At 42.9% G+C, this 25,347-nt stretch overlaps 1 protein-coding gene across 4 annotated transcripts in view; it reads left to right on the forward strand.

The window, feature by feature from the left end:
• The window catches only part of LOC125461067 (hepatitis A virus cellular receptor 1-like), a 31,750-nt gene that overhangs the window by 2,262 nt on the left and 4,141 nt on the right, over positions 1-25,347 (forward strand). The window contains exons 2-5 of one of the 4 annotated variants that reach the window (XM_048549415.2): positions 4,581-4,742; positions 4,925-5,009; positions 12,232-12,575; positions 21,448-21,591. In XM_048549415.2, the coding sequence (XP_048405372.1) occupies positions 12,353-12,575; positions 21,448-21,591 (367 nt within the window). In that variant the 5' untranslated portion in view covers positions 4,581-4,742; positions 4,925-5,009; positions 12,232-12,352. The other 3 variants (XM_048549414.2, XM_048549416.2, XM_048549417.2) reach the window with 3 other exon arrangements.

Genomic DNA, 25,347 nt, shown 5'->3' on the forward strand with positions numbered 1-25,347 from the left:
GTAGGAGTGTTGGGGATTGGTCAGTAAAGTGGGAGGACTTCAATGGACTTTTATTTTATGGAGTTTAGAAGATTGGGAGGTAATTTAATTGAAATATACAAACTTTTTACAGTCATTGAAAAATTAGGTGCAGGAAGGATGTTCCTTCTGACTGGGGTGGGTCAGGGATAGTTCTAGAACCAGGGGTATAGTCTCAAAATAAAGGAGAGGCCACATAGGACTCAGATGAGGAAGAATTTCTTCACTCAAAGGGTGGAAAATATTTGGATTTTTATGGAGGACTTAGGAGGCTCAGTCATTGAATATGATAGATTTCTACATTATGAAAACATCAACAGAAATTGAGATAATGCAGGAAAATTCAGCATACGGTCTTTATATCACTATTTCTAAATGAACATTTAGTAATTGGTGGGATTGGAGATAAAGCCGCCATGGTGGAGGTGGAAGATCAGCCATTATCTCATTGAATGGCTGAGTGGATTTGAAGAGTTAAAAGACTTACTCCTGTTTCTATCTTTTATGTTCTTATCTTCTTTCTCCCTATCTCTCCAGAAATAAAGGAAAAACTAAGGATAAGTTGGATATTCTGGATTTGTTTCCACTGTAGTTTAGAAGAGTGAAGAGTGACGTGATTGAACTGTATAAGGTCTTGAATGATCTTGACAAGGTGGATATGAAAAGCATGTTTCTTCTTGTAAGACAGTCCAGAAATAGGGGGAACTGCTCTAAAATCAGGGTCAGGGGTGGGCGAGGATGGGGGAATACCCTTTCAGGACAGAGATAAGGAAATATAGTAAAACCTCAGGATTATGTAACTTTGGAACTCTGCCTCAGAAGGCAATGGAGGTAGGATCATTAAATATGTTAAGACTGTGGTGGATAGACTTATGTCTGGCAGGGGAATGAAAGGTGTTTTAGGGGTAGATGGGAAATTGCAATTTGAAACACAGGTCAGCCACAATTTTATTAAAAAGTAGAGCAGGCTTTCAGGGCTGAATGATCTGGATTTGTTCCTACCTCATATGTTAGTATGCATATTTGTATATACAATCAAAGATGAGGACAAACTTTCATAAAGCAGCTGAAACTAAGGGTATTATTCTACGTAAAATAATAGGCAGGACTATTTCTGCAGGGTGGAACTAAATATCTGTCATGAAAACAGAAAGTTCTCACAAATAAAATGGCTAAAATATAAATAAGGTGTTCCTGTACAAACATAAACCTCTTTTGTTGATTGATGCATGAGGAAGCAGGAGGGAAATTTAAGGATTTGATGTTGCCAGCAACAAAAATCAACCAGCAGCAACGAGTTGTGTTTCAGTGATGCTTCTGAACTTGTGAATGATTAATCCAAGTCTTTTACAGACAGGCTACAAAATGTAGATGCCAATTGAGAAGAGGAAAGTGAAAAAGATGAAAGAAAATAGGAAGATTGGGAGTTGAATGAATGTTTAAACAGAAGATCTGAGGGAGGATTTTGAAGACTGGGAAGGAGTTGACATGGAGACTGTGATTGGAGAAGGCTTCAGAGAGTGAGAGCATAGTGGTTAAGGATGCAACTGGTGATGGTGGAACAGTGGAACAAGGAATTAGCTGGACATTTGAGTGAGAACTAGATATAAGGCTGGCTAGGATGGGATCATTAGGAGGTTTGAAGCACCAATAAAAATCTTTAAATCTAGCTTATTGGACATAGTGAATCAATGAAATTGAATCAAGATAAAGTAGGTAGGATACAAGACTTGAGGTCATATTGTCACATGTTGATCAAATAATGTAGCAACATTATAACAATACATGCCGATGAGAAAAGAACATGGATCTCTGACATGACAGGTGATCATATAAGTAAGAAAGGAAAATCTGTGGAGATAATATAATGTCTACAATGTGACTGGGATTGGAACTACAAGGGACCGGTGACATTGTGGAAGTTGTGTGAGAAACACATTTGAGTGCAACATTAGTAAATCTCATTTGAAGTAACAATGCTTTTTCATGGGTGTAATTTTCAGAATTCCATTTGAAATAATCTTACTAGAAAGACCTTCAGCAATACAGTTCAATCTATGGTATGTCAGTTTCACTTCTCTGCACAGCTAAGCAAAGATGGGTGATCCGTCATATCAAGAAAAACTAAGTGCTTGACTGGTATAGGATGTTGCTTTTGTTTTGTAATGCCTCAACCAAAAAAGAGTTCCCTACTTTAAATAACAGAATCATCAAATTGTACAATGTTTACTGTTCAGTAGGCAGTTTTATGTGGCCTTTTTGCAAGAATAATCCTCTGAAAACCACTCTTCCACCTCTTTCCTGTAATGCTGGAAATTCTCTTTCTTCAAATGATAATTCAATTCTCTTTTAAAGCAGTGTTATCTCTGATGCCAGCATCTGCAATAACTATAGGCCAGTTAGCATAACTTCGGTAGTGGGGAAAATGCTTGAATCTATCATTAAGGAAGAAATAGCAAGGCATCTGGATATAAATTGCCCCATGGGGAACACCCAGCATGGGTTCATGATGGGTAGGTCATGTTTAACTAATTTGGTGGAATTCTTTGAGGATATTACTTACATGGTGGACAATGGGGAACCTGTGGATGTGGTGTATCTGGATTTCCAGAAGGCATTTGACAAGGTGCCACACCAAAGGCTGCTACATAAGATAAAGTTGCATGGTATTACAGGTCATGTATTGGCATGGATAGCGGATTGGTTGACCAGTAGAAAGCAAAGGGTAGGGATAAATGGGTGTTCTTCTGGTTGGCCTTCAGTGGCTCGTGGTGTGCATCAGGGATCAGTGTTGGAACCTCAATTGTTTACAATTTACATAGATGATTTGGAGTTGGGGACTAAGTGTGGTGTGTCAAAATTTGCAGATGACACTAAAGTGGCTGATAGAGGAAAGTGTGCAGAAGACACTGAAAGTCTACAGAGGGATACAGATAGTCTAAGTGAGTGGGCAAATGGCAGATGGAGTACAATGTTGATAAGTGTGAGATCATCCATTTTGGTAGGACTAACAGCAAAATGGACTATGTTTTAAATGGTGAAAAATTGTAGCACATTGCTGTGCAAAGGGACTTGGGTGTCCTTGTGCATGAATCGCTGAAGGTGGGATTGCAGGTGCAGCAGGTGATTAAAAAGGCAAATGGAACTTTGTCTGCCATTGCTCGAGAGATGGAGTTTTAAAACAGGGAGGCTATGCTGCAGCTGTATAGGACCCTGGTGAGGCCACACCTGGAGTACTGTGTGCAGTTTTGGTCTCCTTACTTGAGAAAGGATATACTAGCGCTGGAGGGGGTACAGAGGAGATTCAGTCAGTTGATTCCAGAGTTGAGAGGGTTAGATTATGAGGAGAGACTGAGTAGACTGGGATTATATTCACTGGAATTCAGAAGAATGAGGGGAGATATTATAGAAACATATAAGATTATGAAGGGAATAGATAGAGTGAAGGCACGGAGGTTGTTTCCATTAGCAGGTGAAACTAGGACTAGAGGGCATAGTCTTAAAATAAAAGGGAAGCAGATGAGGTCAGGGCGAACTCCTTCACTCAAAGGGTTGTGGATCTGTGGAATTCCCTGCCCAGTGAAGTGGCTGAAGATAGCTCACTGAATGTTTTTAAGGCAAGGCTAGATACATTTTTGAACAGTAAAGGAATTAAGGATTATGGTGAGTGAGTGGGTAAGTGGAGGTGAGTCTCAAAAAGATCAGCCATGACCTTATTAAATGGCGGGGCAGTCTCGAGTGTCCAGTTGGCCTGCTCCTGCTCGTAGTTCTTACCTTCTTATTACTATCTTGTTCTTACTATCTCTTTCCTCATGTCACAATTGCTTCTCTTGCCAACTAACTTAAATCAGCATTCATTACTTTTTCATCCTTCTACCAATGGGAAACAGTTTCTCCTGATCCATTCTGTCTCGTTCCCTGGTGGGGAGATTTTGAATATCTTTATCAATTGCCTCTCAGCCATCTCTTTTACAAGGAGAACAGTCTCAACTACTCTATCTATCCAAGTTACTGAATTTCTTCAGCCAGAAGCCATTCTTGTGAACTTTTGACTACATCATCTCAAATGCTTTCACATCCTTCCTATCAGAACTGGACACAACATTCCATTTGAGGTGGAAACAAACTTTTTTTTTGTAATCCATGCCCCTACTGCAAACACCCAGGATATTGTTGACTTTTTAAAATTGCTCTGTGAACGTACCTGTCAGCTTCAATGATTTGTGTGCTCATATCCCAGATGCCCCAATTATAGCAGATATTTCATTTTCTCAGTATAAACCTACTTTCTGACATTTACCACCGTTGAAAGCCTTTTAAGATGGCCTATTATCCACATTCATTGAGGGGATACGTTACTAAAATAGAAACGGTTTTCTCTACACCAGCATTGTTCAATGTGCTGTGGTGAAGCACATGCAAACTCAATTCATAGCGAGCCTTACAGATTTGGAGAATGGGCAATGAATGTTAGCGAGAACAGTCTGACATATGTGTATTAATAGAGCATTGGCTTAAAGTTTATTTGTGACTTCCTAATGTTTTATGATTTGAATTCCTAGCACCTATAGGGGACGGGGGAGGAAGCTTGCAAATGTTTTCAGTAAATTGCAGTCATATTAGTCGGATCAACTCTGAATCAAGTTGAATATCAGTGCAACACACCCAAACTCCAGCAGCAATTAAGTTCCACCCAGGTCTGCAGACGTACAGGAAACTGCTCGGTGAGTTCATCAGTCTGTGCTTGCACGGATTTCTTTGGTTTTAGGTGTTCGCTTTCATGGTGTTTGTTTTCTCAAATAGTGGGATTTTTTTCATAACGCTTCGCAAGAAGTTTTAACAGCTCGTTGATAATGTTTTGGCAAGTTATTTTAATAAAACTCTCATTTCCTTTGTACGTTTGCAGGGCGCGGACGTCAAGAGTAACTTTGGCAACTTTTCCCCAAGTTGGAATATTTTCACTTGTAGCTTGACGAGGGGTGGATTGAAAGGTACGTTTTCTGAAGCTATTGACTTTGCTGTAAAATGAGCAGCTTGCGCAGCTGTTTTGTCTGTGGAGGGAAAGGTTTGGGATAGGGTTTTTTTTCAGGAAAGGCGGAAAGCAGTGGGTGGACTTGGGTGTGCACCACACTTCGACATTTGTGGGTCTGTCTCACTAAATGGGAGTTTTGTATTTCTCGAAGGGCCTTTGTAGTTTAGCCCGTAACTTTTTGTGCTAACTTCCTGACGGCGCTGAGCATTTTTTTTGTTTATTCGCATTCGGGTTGGTCGAGCAGTTTGGGGACACGATTGTTTAAACGATGCGTCGCATTACAACATTGGCTAACAGTCCCACTCTCAACAACAAAAACAAAGTTGCTGGAGACTCTCAACAGGTCTGGCAGCATCTGTGAAGGAAGAAATAGAAGTTAACATTTCGGGTCCAGTTCTGAGGAAGGGTCACCGGACCTGAAACATTAACTCTGATTTCTCCTCCACAGATGCTGCCAGACCTGTTGAGCTTTTCCAGCAACTTTGTTTTTGTTCCTGGTTTACAGCATCTGCAGATCTTTCGGTTTTTATTTAGTGTCACTCTCATGTTGCTATAGCATTCAGTGTTTTTGAATACCGGAGTTAGCAGCTTCAGTGTAACTAGCGGGCTACGTGCTGTGCGATATTTTCTCGAGTGGTGCAGAGTATGTATAATATTTGCTTTTGTGCTGAATTGAGTACCTCAGACGGGAGTCTGCCCGGGCTTCTCAACAACCGCGGCATCACCTCCCTCATTCACTAACCGACAACACAAAATGCCGTAGTTGTTGATTTTAAAAATAATAATAATTATTATTGGGCTTTAATGCACTAAGATAGCATTTAATGTTCATTCCTAATTTCCCTTGAAAAGGTGGTGTATGTATCCCCGTGGCCCCATTCGAGAATAAATTCCACAATGCAGCGAAATGAAGAATTGATAGTTCCAAATTAATCTTTGTGAAGAGCTTACAGTCGGTGGTGTTCCTCCGCATTGGCTCCTTTGTTCATTTCAGTGGCAGACGTTGTCCTGATTACTGTAGTGCATCTTGTAGATGGAATATAGTGCAGCCGCTGTAGGTGGGTGGTGGACGGAGAGTGTGTAGTGGATAGGGTGGTGATCAAGTGGTCTTAAATGATGTTGACATTCTTGAATGTAGTTTGAGTTACACGTAACTATGTAAATAGGCGCATCCATCATACTTGTGCCTTCAAAAGAGTGGATGGGGTTTGGGGAGTCTGCAGGTGAATTACTTGTCATAGTCCTCAGTCTCTGCGGGGTTGGGAACAATATTGAACATTGTACAATCAGTTGTGAACATTACCACATTTGACTGTATGATAGGAGGGTAGTCATGATGATGGTGGTTGGAATTAGGCGATAGCTCCTTCAGTGGTATTCTGGAACTGAGACAACTGGTCTCATCAATCACAGTTATCTTTCTTCATACAAGGTGTGACTCCAACCAGTGGTGAGCATTTTCCTGATGCCATTAACTTCAATTTTTCTTGAGCCCTTTGGCACTTCAGTTACTGAAATGCTTCCTAGATAACAACAGGTGTCACACTCTCCTTTTCCTCTGGAATTTAGCTTTTTTTTGTGCATGTCCGGACCAAACTCTAATGAGATTTTGTGCAGGGGGAATCTGAAATAAAAACAAAGGTTGGAAATGCTCAGAAGATCTGACTGTAAATATGGTAAGAGAAGTGCAGTTAATTTTTACATTGTCTATCATCCATCAGAACTGGGAACTGTTAGAAATGTGTATGGAAGATCTGTGGTAGATTGGGAGGGCAGCAGAAGTGAAAGCAAAAAAAGTTTTCATGGTTCAAGGCTAAAGGGACAAGTGTGGAAATAAATGTGTTGAGAGAATAGATGAAATATAGGATCATGAATGGCCACTGTCATAAAGGAAGAAAGTAAAGAAATAAAAGGGAATGGAGATAAAATTGTTGAATTCAGGCCAGAAGGCTGCAAGGTTATGCACTTGGAAGGTGGGGTGCTGTTCCTCAAAGTTGGAGCAAGGTGGGGAATTAAAATTACAGATGTCCACAAGTTTGGTGTCATGTTTGTGGATGATGCAAATTTTGTCTACAATGTTGTCATGCACCCTGCATGGAGGAAATCATGTTGTGAACGGCAAATAACAGTCTCCTAAGTTGAAACAAGTAAATCGCTGTTTCACCTGGGAAAATGTTTGGGGCCAATGATGTTGGGAAGGGAGAAACCAAAAGGAATAGGTATGCACTTCCTGTCTGTGCATGTGAAGGTGCTGGCCATGTTTGGGGTGGAGGAGTAGTGAATCAGAATAACATGAAGGGAACTGTCTCCAGAATGCTGAAATGGTAGTTGAGGGAAAGGTGTTAGGTAATGGTGGAAATGGTGAAAGAATTTGATGAATGTGAAAGGTAAAGGCAAGTACAGCCACAGCCTAATTCTGTATCGGAGGGGAACGGTGAGAGCAGATGTCTGGGAATGGACATGCTCAAAAGCAATTAATTCACACAGTGGAGAGGAATCCTATGAGGCAAAAAGAATACTTATTGAAAATATCACTTTGGAATATGGCATTGACAGAAATGGGAAAGCTGATAGACTGGTATGAGGTCTTACAAAGTCATGGGAAGCTAGGGAAGAAATTGCAGGGGAGTTAGGGATCCGTTGCAGAAATATTCATATCATCTATAACTACAGGTGCCAGAGGACTGGAGAGTGGCTAATGTGCTTTTGTTTAAGAAGGGATTGAAGGAGAAACCTGAGAAATATCGACCTGTGAATCTGAATTCAGTGGTAGGTAAGTTATTGGAGGTGATTCTGAAGGTTAGGATTTATGTGCATTTGGAGAGGCAAGGAATGTTTAGGGATAGTCATCATAGTTTTGTGAGAGGAAAATCATGCCTCTCAAGCTTCATGGAGTTTTTTGAGGAAGTAACCAAGAAGATTGATGGGGGCAGTGCAGTACACATTGTTTACTTGGACTTTAGTAAAGCCTTTGGCGAGGCTCCACATGGTAGACGAATTAATGAAGTTGGATCATTTGGAATTCAGGATGAGCTTGCCAAGTGGATACATAATTGGCTTAACAGCAGGAGACAAAGTGATGGTAGAGGGTTGTTTTTAGGACTGCAGACCTCCAGTGGTGTTCCACAGGCGTTGGTGCTGGGTCCACTTTTGTTTGTCATTTATTTAAATGATTGAGATGAGAATAGAGAAGGCAAGGTTAGTAAGTTTGCAGATGACACCAAAATTGGTGGTATAGTGGACAGTGAAGAAGGTTATCCAAATTTATAAAAAGATCGTCATCAATTGAGTCAATAGGCTAAAGAATGGCAGATGGAATTTAATTTGGATAAATGCCAGATATTGCATTTTGGTAAAACAAACAAGGGAAGGATTTATAAAATTAAAGGTAGGGCCTTGAGTAGTGTTGTAGAACAGAGAGACATTGGGGTTCAGGTACGTAATTTTTGAGGTGTGCATCACATATAGTTAGGGTAGCTGAGGAGGTATTGTGGACACTTGCCTTCATTGCTGGGACCTTTGAGTATAGGAGGTGGGATGTCATGTTGAGATTGTGAAGGATATTGGTGAGATCTCTTGTGGAGTACTGTGTCCACTTCTGGTCTCCCCTTTTACAGGAAGAATATTATTAAGCTGGAGAGGGTTAGGAAGAGATTTACCAGTTTGTTGCTGGGAATGGAAGGTTTGAGGTGTCAGGAGAGGCTAAATAGGTTGGGACTTTTTTACTGGAGGACAGAAGGTTGAGAGGTAGCCTTTTAGAGGTTTATAATATCATGAGGGTAACAGTTAAGGTGAATGGTGGGTGCCTTTTCTCTAGGGTGGGGGATTTCAAGAGCAGGGGGCATATTTTTAAGGTGAGAGAAATATTTTAGAAAGACATGAGGAGCAACTTTTTCACAGGAGGAGTGGTTTGTGTGTGAAATCAACTTCCAGAGGAAGTGATGGATGTGGATACAGTTACAACATTTAAAAGACATTTGAATAAATACATGAATAAAAAATGTTTGGCAGGATAAGGACCAAGTGCAGGCAGGTTTACTTTGGCATTACGGCCAGCATGGATAGGCTGTACCAAAGAACCTGCTTCGATGCTGTATGATTCTGTGACTCTATGACTTTAGTCCTTACAAGAACTCGGGTGGAAGAAAGTTTAGACAAGATATCTGTGGAGAAAATGTATGTTTATTGAATATTGATTGATAGCCTATGCTCAGAAATCTGAAAAGAAGATTACTGAAGAGTTGCTGATGGCCTGTGTGTAGGAAACACAACAGGAGAAACTGGAAATAGTAAGAACTGCCAATGCTGGAGTCAGAGACAACACCGTGTGGAGCTGGAGGAACACAGCAGGCCAGGCAGCAACAGAGGAGCAGGAAAGCTGGCGTTTTGGGTTGGAGCCCTTGTTTGGAAATGGAGGAGGGGATAGGGAACTGGGTAATAGATAGGGAGAGGAGGGGTGGGGTTGGGGGAGGTAGGTGGGATGGTGTTAGGTGAGTGCAGGTAGGCAGTGGTGGGATTGATCAGTGAAGTGGAAGGAGCAGATAGGTTGTGTAAGTTCAAGGAGACAGGGATGAGAGGGAGAGTTGGTCATGGGATGAGGCAGGGGGTGGGGAGATTTTGAATCTGGTAAAATCCACATTGAGACCATTGGGTTGTTGGCTCCCAAGGTGGACTATGAGGTGCTGCTCTTCCAGTTTCTCTGTGGCATCATTCTGACACTGGAGGAGGCCCAGGATGGATATGTCGCCCAAGGAGTGGGAGTTGAATTGGTTCACGACTGGAAGATGTTGTCGTTTGTCCACATCCCCCATGTCCTCGCGTATCACCCCACTAACCTCCGGATTCAACATATCATACTCCACCACTTTTGCCACCTGCAAACCGACCCCACAACCAATGATATATTTCCCTCCCCACCCCTATCTGCCTTCCAGAGGGACCACTCCAACTGCCTCGTCCGCTCCACACTCTCCGCCATCCCCACCACCTTTCCCTGCAACCACAGGAAGTGCTATACCTGCCCCTACACCTCCCCCTCTCACCTCCATCCAAGGAACAAAAAAACCCTTTTGCGTCAGACAGAGGTTCACCTACAAATCTGCTAATGTGGTCTACTGCATCCGCTGCTGCCGCTGTGGCCTCCTCTGTATCAGTGAGACCAAGCAGAGGCTCAGAAGCCACTTTGTAGAGCGCTTGTGCTCTGTTCTCAACAAACAACAACACCTTCTGGTTGTGAATCATTTCAACCCCCCCCCCCCTAAAGTGACATCTCCATCCTGGGCCTCCTCCAGTGTCACAATGACATCACCTGGAAACTGGAGGAGCAGCACCTCATATTCCACCTTCGGAGCCTACAGTCCAATGGTCTCAATGCGGATTTTACCAGTTTCAAAATCTCCCCACTCCCGGCCTCGTCCCAAGACCCTCCATCTCATCCCCGCCCCCTTGACCTGACACAACCTGCCCATCTTCTCTCCCACCTATCCGCTCTTCCCAAATCATTGACCAATCCTCACCACTCCCTGCCTGTACTCCCCTATCACCATCCCACCTATCTTTCCCAACCTCACCCCTCCTCTCTGTATTTATTTCTGAGCTACCTTCCCCCATCCCATTTCTGAAGAAGAGTTCTGACTAGAAACGTCAACTTTGCTGTTCCTTTGCAGCCTGGCCTACTGTGTTCCTCCAGCTTCACACTTTCAGTACTTTCATGAGTTTACCAGAAGAGGTTAAGGTAGGTTCTGAATTGGAATAAGAAATGTTTCACATATTTCACAAAATGACAGATTTAGTAGGACCTTTATTCCCAAAAGAAAACTTCTCATTTCGAGAAAGTAAGTGAAGTTGAAGGATACAAAGCCCAGATATGCAGCAGACAAATTGAAAGGATTTTCAATCACTCAGACAAACCTGGTGGGGGCTGGAGGCATAAAAGGGATCAAGGCCCATGATAAATTGAACATGACTAAGGGCAGAAAACTGTTCAAAGTTGAAGAAATACAGCCATGGATGGGGAGTGGGAAGAGATAGGGCATGGGGACAGGGATGGGAAATAGAGATTAGAAGAAGTGATTTCTGAGGCTAAAATGATTAGTTTACAAATGATTGTCGAATCTTGGGAAGTGTGTAGAAGCAGCTTCTCATTATTGAGAAACTGGGAGGGAAGATCTCCAGGGGAGATGAAGTCAGTGACAAGAGTTGACTTGATGTTTGGTTCTGAGATTATTGTCCGGGGAAGTTGAGACATCAGGCTGTTGGCATTCAGCCTTGATTGGAGGAAGTGAGTACTCCAAACTGGCAAGGGTAGAAGCAGTGTACATTCTTTTTGAAGGGATTGAAATCGGAGCAAATCCAAAGCATGATGCAGACAGTTATAGATGTTGGAGAGTAGTAAAAGAAAAGGTTCTAATTTAGATGTGGGCTGAGATAATATCGAGCCATTGTGTTACAACCATGTTGGGGATGGTGCACTGGAAATAAGGCTCCTGCATTCCATGAGATATCATAAAGGTGTAGTGAGACCAATATAATCTCTAGAATGGTTACTGTCTGACTGTTACTACTACTAAGATAAAAGAAACTCAGATTTTAAATCCAAGGATGGACAAATCAAACAAGACAAACAGTCTTTTCAGCAATATCATGGATGAGGAACATAAGGAAGATGGCACAAAGTCTATCAATCTGAGTCCAACCCAAAAGGGGATATGAGGTCACTTTCTTGTAGTTGTACATTGGTTTTTGGCAATGGTATCCCATTGTTGTTGACTGTGGCAATCCTTAATTCAATAATTGCTCAGTTGACTTAGATCTTGGCTTGAATTTACAGGTCTTTTGTTCAAGGTCTTTGAGCACTATTCCTTACACTTACAGTCAGTCAGAGTGAGAAATTTTGGCTGGAGTGAAAAGTCTGAATCCCAACTGCTTTTTCTCTTCTCAATTCTGTCAAATGTCCACTTATAACCAATCTAAATTCTGGTACTGGGCAGTCACCTTTAAATGGCAGCTGTTTAACCTTGTGCTTCAAAATGTTTCAGTATTTTGGTCAGCAAAGTATATTGAAAAAGTTTGATATCAAGTTGTTCAGATTATTCGTAAAGCTTTACCACCATTTTTAGGTCATTTGAATCATGTATGATTTAAAAATGACATGTTAATCCTTCTTTTTTACAAATTTACAGGAATTGGTTTCCACTGCTTTTGGAAGCACTGCATTCTCCAAACTATCTAAGATTCTGTGTTACTGCACCTAATGTGTGCACAGTCATTGTCAATTAAGTGCCTGAGAATTTGTAAGTCAGTATGCTTTGGCGTCACAGTGAATCATTGCTATTGTTGCTCTTGGCAATACTTACAAACCGCAGCAGTCTATTGCAACAGTCCAAGTGCACTTTCTCAAATACCATGGATACCATAATTGACATAAAAATTGCCCTAACGAAAGGGCTGAAAAGTTTGGAACCTTTCCACACAGGCAGCTTGGAGGAGTGCCATAATAAGTGCTGTACTGACCCACCTTTCATAGGTAAGCAATGATTTGTTAAGGTATTTTATATTGTATGAAATATCAGTTTCTACGTGTCAAACAAGCTTCCAAAATATTTAAATATTCTTGTGTTTGAATAGCAGTAAAGTAACATTGTTCACTGACAAAAACAACTTCTGCGTTAGCTAAATTTATTGCTCAGAAAAATTGAAAGCTACTATCCTCACGTGTGTCTTATTTTGAGGATAATGCCTCCCCTGCGTTATGAGTTTCTGCTATTGGTCTTCGTGTGGTTGACCAGACTGAATCTTGACTAACAAAACTTTGGGCCCAAGGGACAAGGTGCCGGATGAGATAGTGGGATTCAGAATATGGGAATTATTTTAGTTTTGCTCCTCCCACCACTGCTCTGCCTCATCAAGTTGTTACTGAAAGCATGAGGCACCTTGTTGAACAAGTTGTCACTATTATGAACAACTGGTAACAAGGCCTTCGATTATTAATGTCAATGCTGCCTTGCTCCAAGGACAGCCTCTGACTATCTTTGAACCATTAGTTTTGCCCTCCTGTGGATGATTATTTGTTTGAAAGTTGAGAAAACAGGACCTGAAAAGGGCCTTCTGGCAGTCAGCTTACCTGCTCCTCTGATGATGCCTGGCCCGCTGTGTTCCTCCAGCTCAACATTTTGTTTTCTCAGACTACAGCATCTGCAGTTCTTGCTATCTCCCTAAAGGGGGCAGCAGTTTTTGGTGAGCTGAATGCATATGGAGCATATTCCAGAGTATTTTCAACAAATATAGGGGTGGAATATTTAGCTCACTTGATGGGGTGGTATGAGTTTTGCTTTGGTAATGTCTTAGTACAAGGCATTTTTTTTTTGCCTGTAAAATTGCAGATTTCAAAAAATGGCTTTCAAACCTGGTGCAAAGTGGGCAACAGCATTGCAGTCAGTTACAAAGTGTAGACCATGTACGTCTGTAGTAGTCTTTTTCATTTTGTCAACAACTGGGATTAAAGAGTTTTCCATCTAAATGGTGTTATCTAGAGGGAAGTTGATCTTTTGAAGTCAATAGACACTACCAAGGAGAATGTAAAGAATGTAAGACCTAAGTTAGTAAAATCTTTCACAATTTAGCTGGGAATAGTGTGCTAATGGTGTTGCCCCACTGCTCCATAAGTTGTTACAAAATGTATAAAAATTCGAATGACATCACCAAAATGACCAATTTGTCTGCTGCCTATTACGCAGGACAAAAGCAAACCACACCAGGTCTCACGAGCAACAGCTAAACAAAGGCTATTTATTGTAATGCTTAACTTTAACAAGAACAGTGAAAAGAAAAGATTTCTAATTTTTGTAACTTAAATTATACCCCTTCAACTCTTCCCCCCCCCCGCTCCTAAATGTACACACCCAATCGTAATTAAGATTGACAAAAGACAACTGGTTTAATGTATGTATCATAGGTGGAAGAAAGTATAGAGCCAGTAAACAGAGTACCAAAGATCAAAAATAAGAAATAACAAGGTGTACAACTGGATGAACGAAGCAGGCCAGGCAGCATCAGAGGAGCAGGAAGGCTGACATTTCGGGCCTAGATCCTTCAGAAATGGGGGAGGAGAAGGGGGTTCTGAAATAAATAGAGAAAGAGGAGGGAGGCAGATAGAAGATGGATAGAGGAGAAGATAGGTGGAGGGGAGAGAGACTGGTCAAAGAGGTGGGGATGGAGTCAGTAAAGGTGAGGAGTTATGGAGGAGATAGGCCAGTCCAGGTAGGATGAACAGGTCAAGGGGTTGGGATAAGGTTAGTAGGTAGGAGATGGTGTGGGGTTTGAGGTGGGAGGAGGGGATAGGTGTGAGGAAGGTCAGGTTAGGGAGGTGGAGACAAACTGGGCTAGTTTTGGGATGCGGTTGGGGGAGGGGAGATTTTGAAGCTTGTGAAGTCCGCATTGATACCATTGGGCTGCAGGGTTGCCAAGTGGAATATGAGTTGCTGTTCCTGCAACCTTCAGGTGGCATCATTGTGTCACTGCAGGAGGCCCAGGATGGACATGTCGTCTGAGGAATGGGAGGGGGAGTTGAAGTGGTTCACGACTGGGAGGCGCAGTTGTTTAGTGCAAACCGAGAGTAGGTGTTTTGCAAAGCAGTCGCCAAGCCTCCACTTGGTTTCCCAATGTAGAGGAGGCCACAAGGGGTACAGCGGATGCAGTATACCATATTAGCCGATGTGCAGGTGAACATCTGCTTGATGTGAAAAGTCTTCTTGGGGCCTGGGATGGGGGTGAGGGAGGAGGTGTGGGGGCAGGTGTAGCACTTCCTGCAGTTGCAGGGAAAAGTGTTGGGGTTGGAGGAGAGTGTGGAGTGGACAAGGGAGCCACAGAGAGAGTTTTCCCTCTGGAAGGTACATAAGGGAGGGGAAGGAAAAATGTCTTTGGTGGTGGGGTCAGATTGCAGATGGTGGAAGTGTCAGAGGATGATGCGTTGGATCCGGAGGTTGGTGGCGTGGTACGTGAGGATGAGGGGGATTCTGTCTTGGTTGTTATTGCGGGGAGGGGATGTGAGGGATGAGTTGTGGGAAATGTGGGAGACACAGTTGAGGGTGTTCTCAACCACTGAGTGGGGGAAGTTGTGGTCCTTGGAAAAACAAGGACATCAGAGATTTATGGGAGTGGAATGCCTCATCCTGGGAGTAGATGCGGCGGAGGCAAAGGATTTGGGAATGGGGATGGCATTTTTACTGGACGGTGGGTAGGAGGAGGTGTATTCTAGGTAGCTGTGGGAGTCTGTGGGCTTGAAATGGAAATCGGTTTCTAGGTGGCTGCCAGAGATGGAGTCAGAGAGGTCCAGGAGGAGAGAGAGTTATTAGAGATGGTCCAGATGAATTTAAGGTTGGGATGGAAGGTATTGGTGAAGTGGATGAACTGTTCGAGCTCCTCATGGGAGAGAGGATACTGCTTGCGGGCTGAATGTTTTCACTCTGCGTTTTAGCACATACTGAGGAAGGATCACCAGACCCGAAACATTAACTCTGTTTTTCCCTTTACAAATGCTGCCAGACCAGCTGGACTTTTCTGGCAAGTTTCCTTTTGTTCCACTTTTTAACATCCTGCAGCTGAACCAGTCAGCACATTGTTGCCAGGCAGAATTTTCTTGAAAGATTCTCGGTATCATTTGGTTTCAACATTCCCTTCTTTTGTTCCTCAAAAAAACAACGTGGCACAGCCTAACAACGTGCAACACTTATTTTTCAAGTTGCATAACTTCCTTGTTTTTCCATTTAAAGCAGTCCAACGTCCAGTTCAGTCTGTGGTCCAACAAATTGAAAACTGTATCAGTGATAATGGGAATGCAGATGCTGGAGAATCCAAGATAACAAAGTGTGGAGCTGGATGAGTACAGTAGGCCAAGCAGCATCTCAGGAGCACAAAAGCTGACGTTTCGGGCCTGGACCCTTCTTCAGAGGGGGGGGATGGGGTGAGGGTTCTGGAATAAATAGGGAGAGAGGGGGAGGCGGACCGAAGATGGAGAGAAAAGAAGATAGGTGGAGAGGACAGTATAGGTAGGGAGGTAGGGAGGGGATAGGTCAGTCCAGGGAAGACGGACAGGTCAAGGAGGTGGGATGAGTTTAGTAGGTAGGAGATGGAGGTGTGGCTTGGGGTGGGAGGAAGGGATGGGTGAGAGGAAGAACAGGTTAGGGAGGCAGAGACAGGTTGGACTGGTTTTGGGATGCAGTGGGGGGAGGGGATGAACTGGGCTGGTTTTGGGATGCAGTGGGGGAAGGGGAGATTTTGAAGCTGGTGAAGTCCACATTGATACCATTGGGCTGCAGGGTTCCCAAGCGGAATATGAGTTGCTGTTCCTGCAACCTTCGGGTGGCATCATTGTGGCACTGCAGGAGGCCCATGATGGACATGTCATCTAAAGATTGGGAGGGGGAGTGGAAATGGTTTGCGACTGGGAGGTGCAGTTGTTTATTGCGAACCGAGCGGAGGTGTTCTGCAAAGCGGTCCCCAAGCCTCCGCTTGGTTTCCCCGATGTAGAGGAAGCCACACTGGGTACAATGGATACAGTATACCACATTGGCAGATGTGCAGGTGAACCTCTGCTTAATATGGAAAGTGGTCTTGGGGCCTGGGATAGGGGTGAGGGAGGAGGTGTGGGGGCAGGTGTAGCATTTCCTGCGGTTGCAGGGGAAGGTGCCGGGTGTGGTGGGGTTGGAGGGCAGTGTGGAGCGAACAAGGGAGTCACGGAGAGAGTGGTCTCTCCGGAAAGCAGACAGGGGTGGGAATGGAAAAATGTCTTGGGTGGTGGGGTCGGATTGTAGATGGCGGAAGTGTCGGAGGATGATGCGTTGTATCTGGAGGTTGGTGGGGTGGTGTGTGAGAACGAGGGGGATCCTCTTTTGGCGGTTGTGGCGGGGGCGGGGTTTATTGCAAACTGAGCGGAGGTGTGCTCCCCAAACCCCACCTCTTCCTCCGTTACATTGATGACTGTATCGGCGCCGCCTCTTGCTCCCCAGAGGAGCTCGAACAGTTCATCCACTTCACCAACACCTTCCACCCCAACCTTCAGTTCACCTGGGCCATCTCCAGCACATCCCTCACCTTCCTGGACCCCTCAGTCTCCATCTCAGGCAACCAGCTTGTAACTGATGTCCATTTCAAGCCCACCGATTCCCATAGCTACCTAGAATACACCTCCCACTTACCCTCCAGCAAAAATTCCATCCCCTATTCCCAGCTCCTCCACCTCCGCCGCATCTGCTCCCAGGATGAGGCATTCCACTCCCGCACATCCCAAATGTCCAAGTTCTTCAAGGACCGCAACTTTCCCCCCACAGTGGTCGAGAACGCCCTTGACCGCGTCTCCCGCATTTCCGGCAACACATCCCTCACAACCCCTCCACTCCCCCTCCCATTCTTTAGATGACACGTCCATCACGGGCCTCCTGCAGTGCCACAATGATGCCACCCGAAGGTTGCAGGAACAGCAACTCATATTCTGCTTGGGAACCCTGCAGCCCAATGGTATCAATGTGGACTTCACCAGCTTCAAAATCTCCCCTAACCCCACCGCACCCCAAAACCAGCCCAGTTCGTCCCCTCCCCCCAGTGCACCACACAACCAGCCCAGCTCTTCCCCTCCACCCACTGTATCCCAAAACAAATCCAGCCTGTCTCTGCCTCCCTAACTGGTTCTTCCTCTCACCCATCCCTTCCTCCCACCCCAAGCCGCACCCCCATCTACCTACTAACCTCATCCCACCCCCTTGACCTGTCTGTCTTCCCTGGACTGACCTATCCCCTCCCTACCTCCCCACCTATACTCTCCTCTCCACCTATCTTCTTTTCTCTCCATCTTCGGTCCACTCCCCCCTCTCCCTATTTATTCCAGAACCCTCACCCCATCCCCCTCTCTGATGAAGGGCCTAGGCCCGAAACGTCAGCTTTTGTCCTCCTGAGATGCTGCTTGGCCTGCTGTGTTCATCCAGCCTCACATTTTATTAAATTGAAAACTGTGACTTCTTTCAAAAGAGAAAATGCTGTTAATACTTAGCAGGTCAGGGAGCATGTGTGGAGATAGACAGGGAGTTTCAGGTTAATTCTGCCTATTTATCTTGCACAACAGAAGCAAAATGGGCGATATGTGGTGATGTCACTGGATTAACAATCCAGACTCTCCGACTAATGCTGTGGAGACAGGGGTTCAAATCCTAACCACAGCAGCTGGTATTTGAATTCAATGATTAAATTTTGAAAAATGTTCATCTTAGTAATGGTGACTGTGAAATTATTATAAAATCCCTTTCAGTTTTTGAGAGAACTGTGACTACGCAGGAAAGCTGTAAGGTGATGGGGTATGATAGGCAGCCAATCAGGGTAAGGTTTGACCAATGACTGATCGAGTGCCCGGAAGTTACCATCTGCACAGGAGTGAGGAGATGGCTGTGACAGCTTCACTTTCACCAGGAAATAAAATCAGAGACTTTTGGTCAAAGGTTGATCGTCGATTTTATCAGTATGAGTAAGTTTATCAATAGTTGTAAGGTGTATTCAGTTAAGGCCAAGTAAATCAATGTTGAGGCATGGCAGAGCAGCTCAGTTGTGTGGAATGCATGTCCTGTAGGTTGCAGGAAATCAAGAACGCTAAAAATAAAAGCACAGAGGAATGTGGCAAGCTTGATTACAATCGGCTCAGCAACAAAAACGATGAGAGTTTTTGTGAATAGGATGCTTTTTCCAGTGCTATTTCACAAGACTTGGTGTTGGTTCCTTGCTATTTGTTGTTTGATTTGGTCTTAAATATTGCAGGCATTGTGGGTAATTTGCAGATCACACAAACATTGGCTGTTTAGTTAATAGTCAAGAAAATATTTTTTGACTCCAGAATAATATCAATGGTTTGTTTGAGCAGGCAGAAGTGTGACAAATAAAATTCAGCTCCAGAGAACTGGGGAAGGCAATCAAAACAAGGGTAAACACCATTAATGGGAGGATATTGAAATGGATGGAGGAAGTCAACACTTGAAGTGCATGCCCACTGGTTCTTGAAGGTGTCAGGACAGTTGGGTAAGACCTCCTGATGATTTCTTGCCTTTACTGGACAAGGTGTAGAGTAGGAAAGCGGGAATGAAATGCTGGAACTGCATACAATGGTGTTTAGGTCACAGCTACAATGAAAGGAAAGACGTAAGCAGTCTGAAGAGAGTACAGAGGAGATTTACAAGATATTGCCAGAGCCTGAAAATTGCACCAATGATGGAATATTGGATAAACTTAATTGAGGTGTACAAAATTTTAAGGAGATTAAATGGGAAAGACCTGCTTCTCCTATAGCTAAAGGAGAAGAATATACCATTTGTCCAAAGGGATATGGAAGGCAGAGCAATCAGATTTCTGCATGTGGATGCCACCAAATTACTCAGAATTGTCAAACTTTTGAATCCTTGTATCTGTGTCCCTTGTGAAAAGTAGTGAAGATCAGAAAATGTAAATTACTGTTCTGGAATTTTTGTTTGGTTGCACTGGATTTTTTAAAGCAATTTGTCAAAACTGGTGTAAACTGCTGCAAAGAATTGTGGAATCGAATCACATTCTATGCAACTAGAGTTTTCACAATTTATTGCATTACTTGCGAAACCATTGTAGTACTACCAGACTGTGCCACCCGTACCATTGGAAGTTTCTACGAATAATACTCATTGGTGGATCTCTGAAAAAGCTCTAAAAGTTACTAAGAAACTGGTGCCTATACCAACAGATAATGAAAACTATTTAAGTCATTTCATGTCACTTAAAATCAAGTGGTGAATTGTCACTGTGATTAAAAGGTTTACATCTTATGTTTTGCCCCTTCTCAGCTGTATTAAATAAATTGGGTCCAGTTATCATTCTGAAATAAATCAAGGAATATCTTAAAGTAAATTAGTTTTTAAAACAAAAGTTTCAAAACGCTGTCCAATTTGAGCTAGTTTGTGGCAAAGCTTTTAGAGCTCAGTGTTGGGGGAGGGAGGAGATGAGGAAGAATGTTTTGTTCAGTTACAATTTGCACCAGAGTGGAAACTACACCCCACTATTCAAGTTCTCTAAATAATAAACTATCTTTAAGAAAGATACCATTTGGCATTGATTCAGTAAGTTGCCCTTACAGTTTCTGTTTTCACATTTTTAACAATAATTTCATAGAGGAAATGCTTCATGAAAATGCGTTTCTATAAAAAGGAAAAATTCCCACCAATTCCATCAATTTTGATTTGTTAATGGAGTAACTTATGCAGTAATTCAAAAAGTGAATTAAAAAATAATGTACATTCAAAAGGCACTCTGGACATATAACCTTGTGTAAAGTAAAAGTAAAATTGCCAAGGCCCTACCAGACCATAGGATTGCTCTCTGAGAGATAATGTTTTAACCTGAGCGCCATCTTGTCTCAGGCAAGGGGAGAGGTTGAAAGGAGAATCCTTCATTTGGTGCGGGAATTGAATCCACACTGTTGCCATTGCTCTGTATTGCAAACTGACCATCTGGCCAACTGACCCCACCCCCCAACCTCCCGCAGTAACCTGTGTACCATCCTGACAAGGAGCAGCACCACAGGATACACCCATTGACCTCTACTTGGGATTTTGTGAAGTGTACTGGGTGAACCATTTGTCCTGTCTACTCAAAATCAGTAGGCAATTAATACAAAGAAGGTCCCAAAAGGATTTCATTCTGGAGGGCTGGGAGTGGGAGCTACACTCACCCCAACTCCACAAATGGTGGGTAGCTATCAGCTCAGACATGTCATCCCCAAATTCATCCCACCCTGCGACCTACCTGCAACTAATACCAATGTTCCAGCTGGTCGCCGTCCCATGCCCAATCGTGGCAAACTGCATTGAGACTCGCACAATTCATTGGTTAGATTCAAATGTTGACTAGAACTCAAATCTACCTAGAAACTTTGATATATTCTACTGGTTGCTTGTCCAACAGCCATTGGGTCAAAATCCTGGAACTCCCTCCCTAATTATTTTGTGGCCTTTTGCAGCAATTGGACTTCAGCAGTTCAAGAAGGCAGCTCCCCAACATGTTCTGAAAGGAAATTAGGGAAAGGCAATATATGTTGGCCAAACTAACAATGCCCACATTCGTGAATTCACTTATTAAAAAGTCAAAATCTAGTGTAATAATTCCAATGGTTCCCGGCCAACTTTCATCTCCAAATCTTAAAATGACAGATAATGGTTTGGTGTGATCTCTGTTAGAGACTCAGAAAATGTAGATTATTTACTGTTTTGGTCTGATATTCTACCACAGGCTTCCTTTGCTCTGCTTACCTTAATAGATCAGAGTGCTGTGGATTCGTTTAAGTGACACAGATGTTTGGTGTACTAAACATTCTATTGTTTTCTGTTTTTAAATGGAAGGAAAAAACAACCTATGCAATTTTATGACATTTGATCCAAGAAATAATTCATCCTTTCAAAATTGCTACCTTTTCTACTGCCCAGACAAAGATGCTTGCCCATTGATGTCTTCAGAAGGGTTCGTAAGCCACTTTATACAAAGAGGTAACTTTATAATTTAGTTTTGAGAGGCTACCATCTGATTTACTGTGTTAAATTTAATTTTTAAGACAAATTGGCTTGTATCTGAATGTCTTACACCCGAATGCAAGCCAGAGTAAAAATAATTAATTGAGGAAGGGATGAGAGGAGACCTGGCCCAGATAAATTGGAATCACAGATTAGGAAGGGAACAATTGACTACCTTTTAAAGAGGGGATATCTCTGGCACAGTGAAGATAAGATTCACAAGAGGGAAAAGTTTGGATATACAAATCTAGAGTTCCCTGAATTGTATATACACAGAGTAAAGTGAAGTAGAAAAAGGATGCATGTAGAAGATTCCACGTGGGGAGCACAATTGAAAACTAGGCTCCATTTAGGAAGTTCAGAGTAGAAGTGGGGAAGAAATACAAAAGACAAGACAGACTATGAAAAGAGATGGACATCTAACGTACAAAGGCATCCTGAATTCTACTTGGCATGTTAATAGTGAAAGGGTGATGAAAGGAGGGGCGGGCTGATTAGAGACCTGAAAGGAATTTTAGGGGACATAGCTGAGGTACTCTATGATTACTGTATACACTCAAGTAAAAGTTAATCTCACTGTAAAAGATGACCCCCTATTTTTGGCCAAAATGTCTTGAATTTTCCACATATCTCCCTTGTCTTCACTGAGAAAGAAGATATTGATCAGGTCAGTATAGAGAGGAGGTAATTAAAGCTGTAAATGGGCTAAAAGTTGAAGGTGAAAAGCAATGGATATTTATAACTGCTGAGCCTCCAGGATCAGATGAGACGCAGCCAGGATACAGAGGGACATGAAAGTGAACATTGCAGAGGCCCTGGCAATTTCTCAAATTTCTTTAGGTCCAGCTTGGTGCCAGACAATTGGAGAGTTCATAAAAGGGTGCATGGGTAAGGTCAGTAAGTACAGACTTGTCAGTCTAACCTTGGTGACAGGGAAGCCTATTTAAATGATAACAGGGGACAAATTAACCGTCACTTGGGCAAATGCAGATAAATTAAAGAATGCCAACATGAATCTGTTCTGGGAAAAATGTGTTTAACTAATTTGTTTGAGCTTTTGAAAAGATAAATGTTATTGTAGGAAATGCAGACAACGTGGGGTACATTGATTTCTAAAGCACATTTGATAATGTACCACATAGCAAACTTGTCAGCCACTTAGACCTAATGGGATAAAAAGGACCAGGGCAACAGGGATATGAAATTGACTGAGTGACAGGAAAGAGAGATTAATGGGTGAACATTGTTTTTCAGACTGAAGGAAGGCTTATGATGCAATTCATTTTGGGGTTCCTGCTTTCTTTGATAAATTCTAATGACCTAGACTTGGGTGTGCCAGGAACAGTGTCAAAATTTGTGGATGACACAAACTTGGAAGTATTGTCACCTGTGATATAATGTTCACCTTTCAACAGGACATAGACAGGCTGGCATAATGGATGGACAAGAGGCAAAAGAAATGTGAAATGAATCATTTCAGTAGAAATAACAAGGAGAGGTATCATAAAACAAAAGATACAATTGTAAAGCCAGAGTAGATGCAGAGGGATAAAATCACTAGTCGAAGCATGCAAGCCAAGTTGAGAAAATGCTTATTCAAACATGCAGGATTCTTTGAACAGATCTAGTAACTCAGGAGCGGGCATCTGTGAGGCACTGTGGGCTATCAACAGCAACAGAACTGTACTCCAGCACAATCTGTAACCTCACGGCCTGGCATATTGTTAACTCAACCATTACCATCAATTCAGTGGACTAATCCTAGTTCAATGGAGAGTGCTGGAGGTTATGCCAGAATTAGCACCAGGCATATCTCAAAATGAGGTGTCAAACCAGTGAAGCACTCAAACAGGACTACTTGCATGCCAGACAGCATAAGTAGCAAATGATAGACCATTCAGTGATCCCACAGCCAACAGATCAGATCTAATCTCCACAGTTCTGCCACATCCAGTCATGAATTCCCATACTCAATGATGGAAGAGACCAACAATACAAAAGACAAGCCTTAAGTATTTGCATCAATCTTCAGCCAGAAGTGCTGAGTGGATGATTCAGCTCCATCTCCTCCAGTCGTCCCAAGCATCATACAGATCAGTCTTCAGCCAGTTCGATTTACTCCACATGATATCAAGAAACAGTTGGAAGCACTAGATACTGCAAAAACTATGGGCCCTGCCAACATTCCTTCAACAGTACTGAAGACTTGGGCTCTAGAACTTGTCACTGCCCTAACCAAGCTGTTCCAGTACAGTTTCAACACTGGCATCTACCCAACAATGTGGAAGGTAGCCCAGGCATGTCCTGTACACAAAAAGCAGGGCAAATGCAACCCGGCCAATTACTACCCCATCAGTCTACTCTTGATCATCAGTAAAGTGATGAAAGATGTCACCAATAGTACTATCTAGCAGCACTTGCTTAACAATAACCTGGTCAGTGAAATCCAGTTTGTATTCTGCCAGAAATTGAGCTCCTGACCTCATTGCAGCCTTGGTTCAAACATGGACAGAAGAGCTGAATTCCAGAGGTGAGGTAAAAGCATCTTCTACATGCATCCTTTTTCTACTTCACTTTACTCTGTGTATTTATCATTCAGGGAACTCTAGATTTGAACTTTTCCCTCATGTGAATCTTATCTTCACTGTGCCAGAGATATCCCCTCTTTAGAAGGTGGTCAATTCCCCTCCGAGCCAGTCAGCATCCTGACTTGGAAGTATATTGTTGTTCCTTCACTGTCACTGGGTTAATAATCCAAGAATTCACTCCCTGAGGGCATTGTGGGTCCACTGACAGCACACAGTCTGCAGAGGTTCAAGACGGCAAATCACCACCTTCTGAAGGGCATCTGGGACAGATAATAAGTGCTGGCCTGCCAGTGATGTCTGTATCGCATGAGTGACTTAAAAAATAATGTTCCATCTGTGAGCTGATGGCACTCTGCTTTACTGCACTACGATCTCTGCATTTCTTTCTTGATTTGTTGTCTGATGTCTTACACAATCTGCAATTTTCTCCAGTAAACAATAGGAAGCCACACACTCCATTACATTATCACTTGTTCCACGCCCTAAGTTCCACCATGCCTCAGGTTTCTTCCTCTCAAAAATATCTATGAGCACTGGCCAGCCTCCAGTTCCTTGCACAGGTGGGCCTAATCTCTTAATGCTGCTGGGTTTGGATCATGTCAAAAGCAATAACTTAAGTTGACTGTAATGCCACTCGAAATCCATCAATTTAAGACCTAATGTGGCATAGAATACAAAGTAAACCCTGTACATTTTCACGACAAAAATTTAATACACATCCTAAACCATGTCCTCTGTCATTGGGTCATGCGCCATTCCTCTATCAGGCATATTGCTTGAGTTCTTGCAATGTATCTTGAGCACACAGCGTGCGTTTTCCAGTACCGATAGATAAGTAATGGGGCCTTAGATCTATTCCAAACCTAAACTCCGTACTAAGTCCACTGTTGTCAATCTCTCAGGTAATTCTGACATTAAAATAATCAGTCCATCTTGATCGAGATGAGGATTTATTCCAAAAGTTGGGACGGGAGATGAGAAATTGCACAATTCAGTACTTGAATACCCAAATTGCATAAGCTTTATCATAGCTGGAAGAGTTCTCTGTAACTGTTATTTCAAATGGGAGTCATACAGCCTGCAGAAAAATGAAGACCTTTTAATCCAATCAGTTTTGCATGAATTTGAACTCAGCTCCCAGAGA

The sequence above is a fragment of the Stegostoma tigrinum genome, chromosome 18 (assembly GCF_030684315.1).
Source record: "Stegostoma tigrinum isolate sSteTig4 chromosome 18, sSteTig4.hap1, whole genome shotgun sequence".
In the NCBI taxonomy this organism is placed as follows: Eukaryota; Metazoa; Chordata; class Chondrichthyes; order Orectolobiformes; family Stegostomatidae; genus Stegostoma; species Stegostoma tigrinum.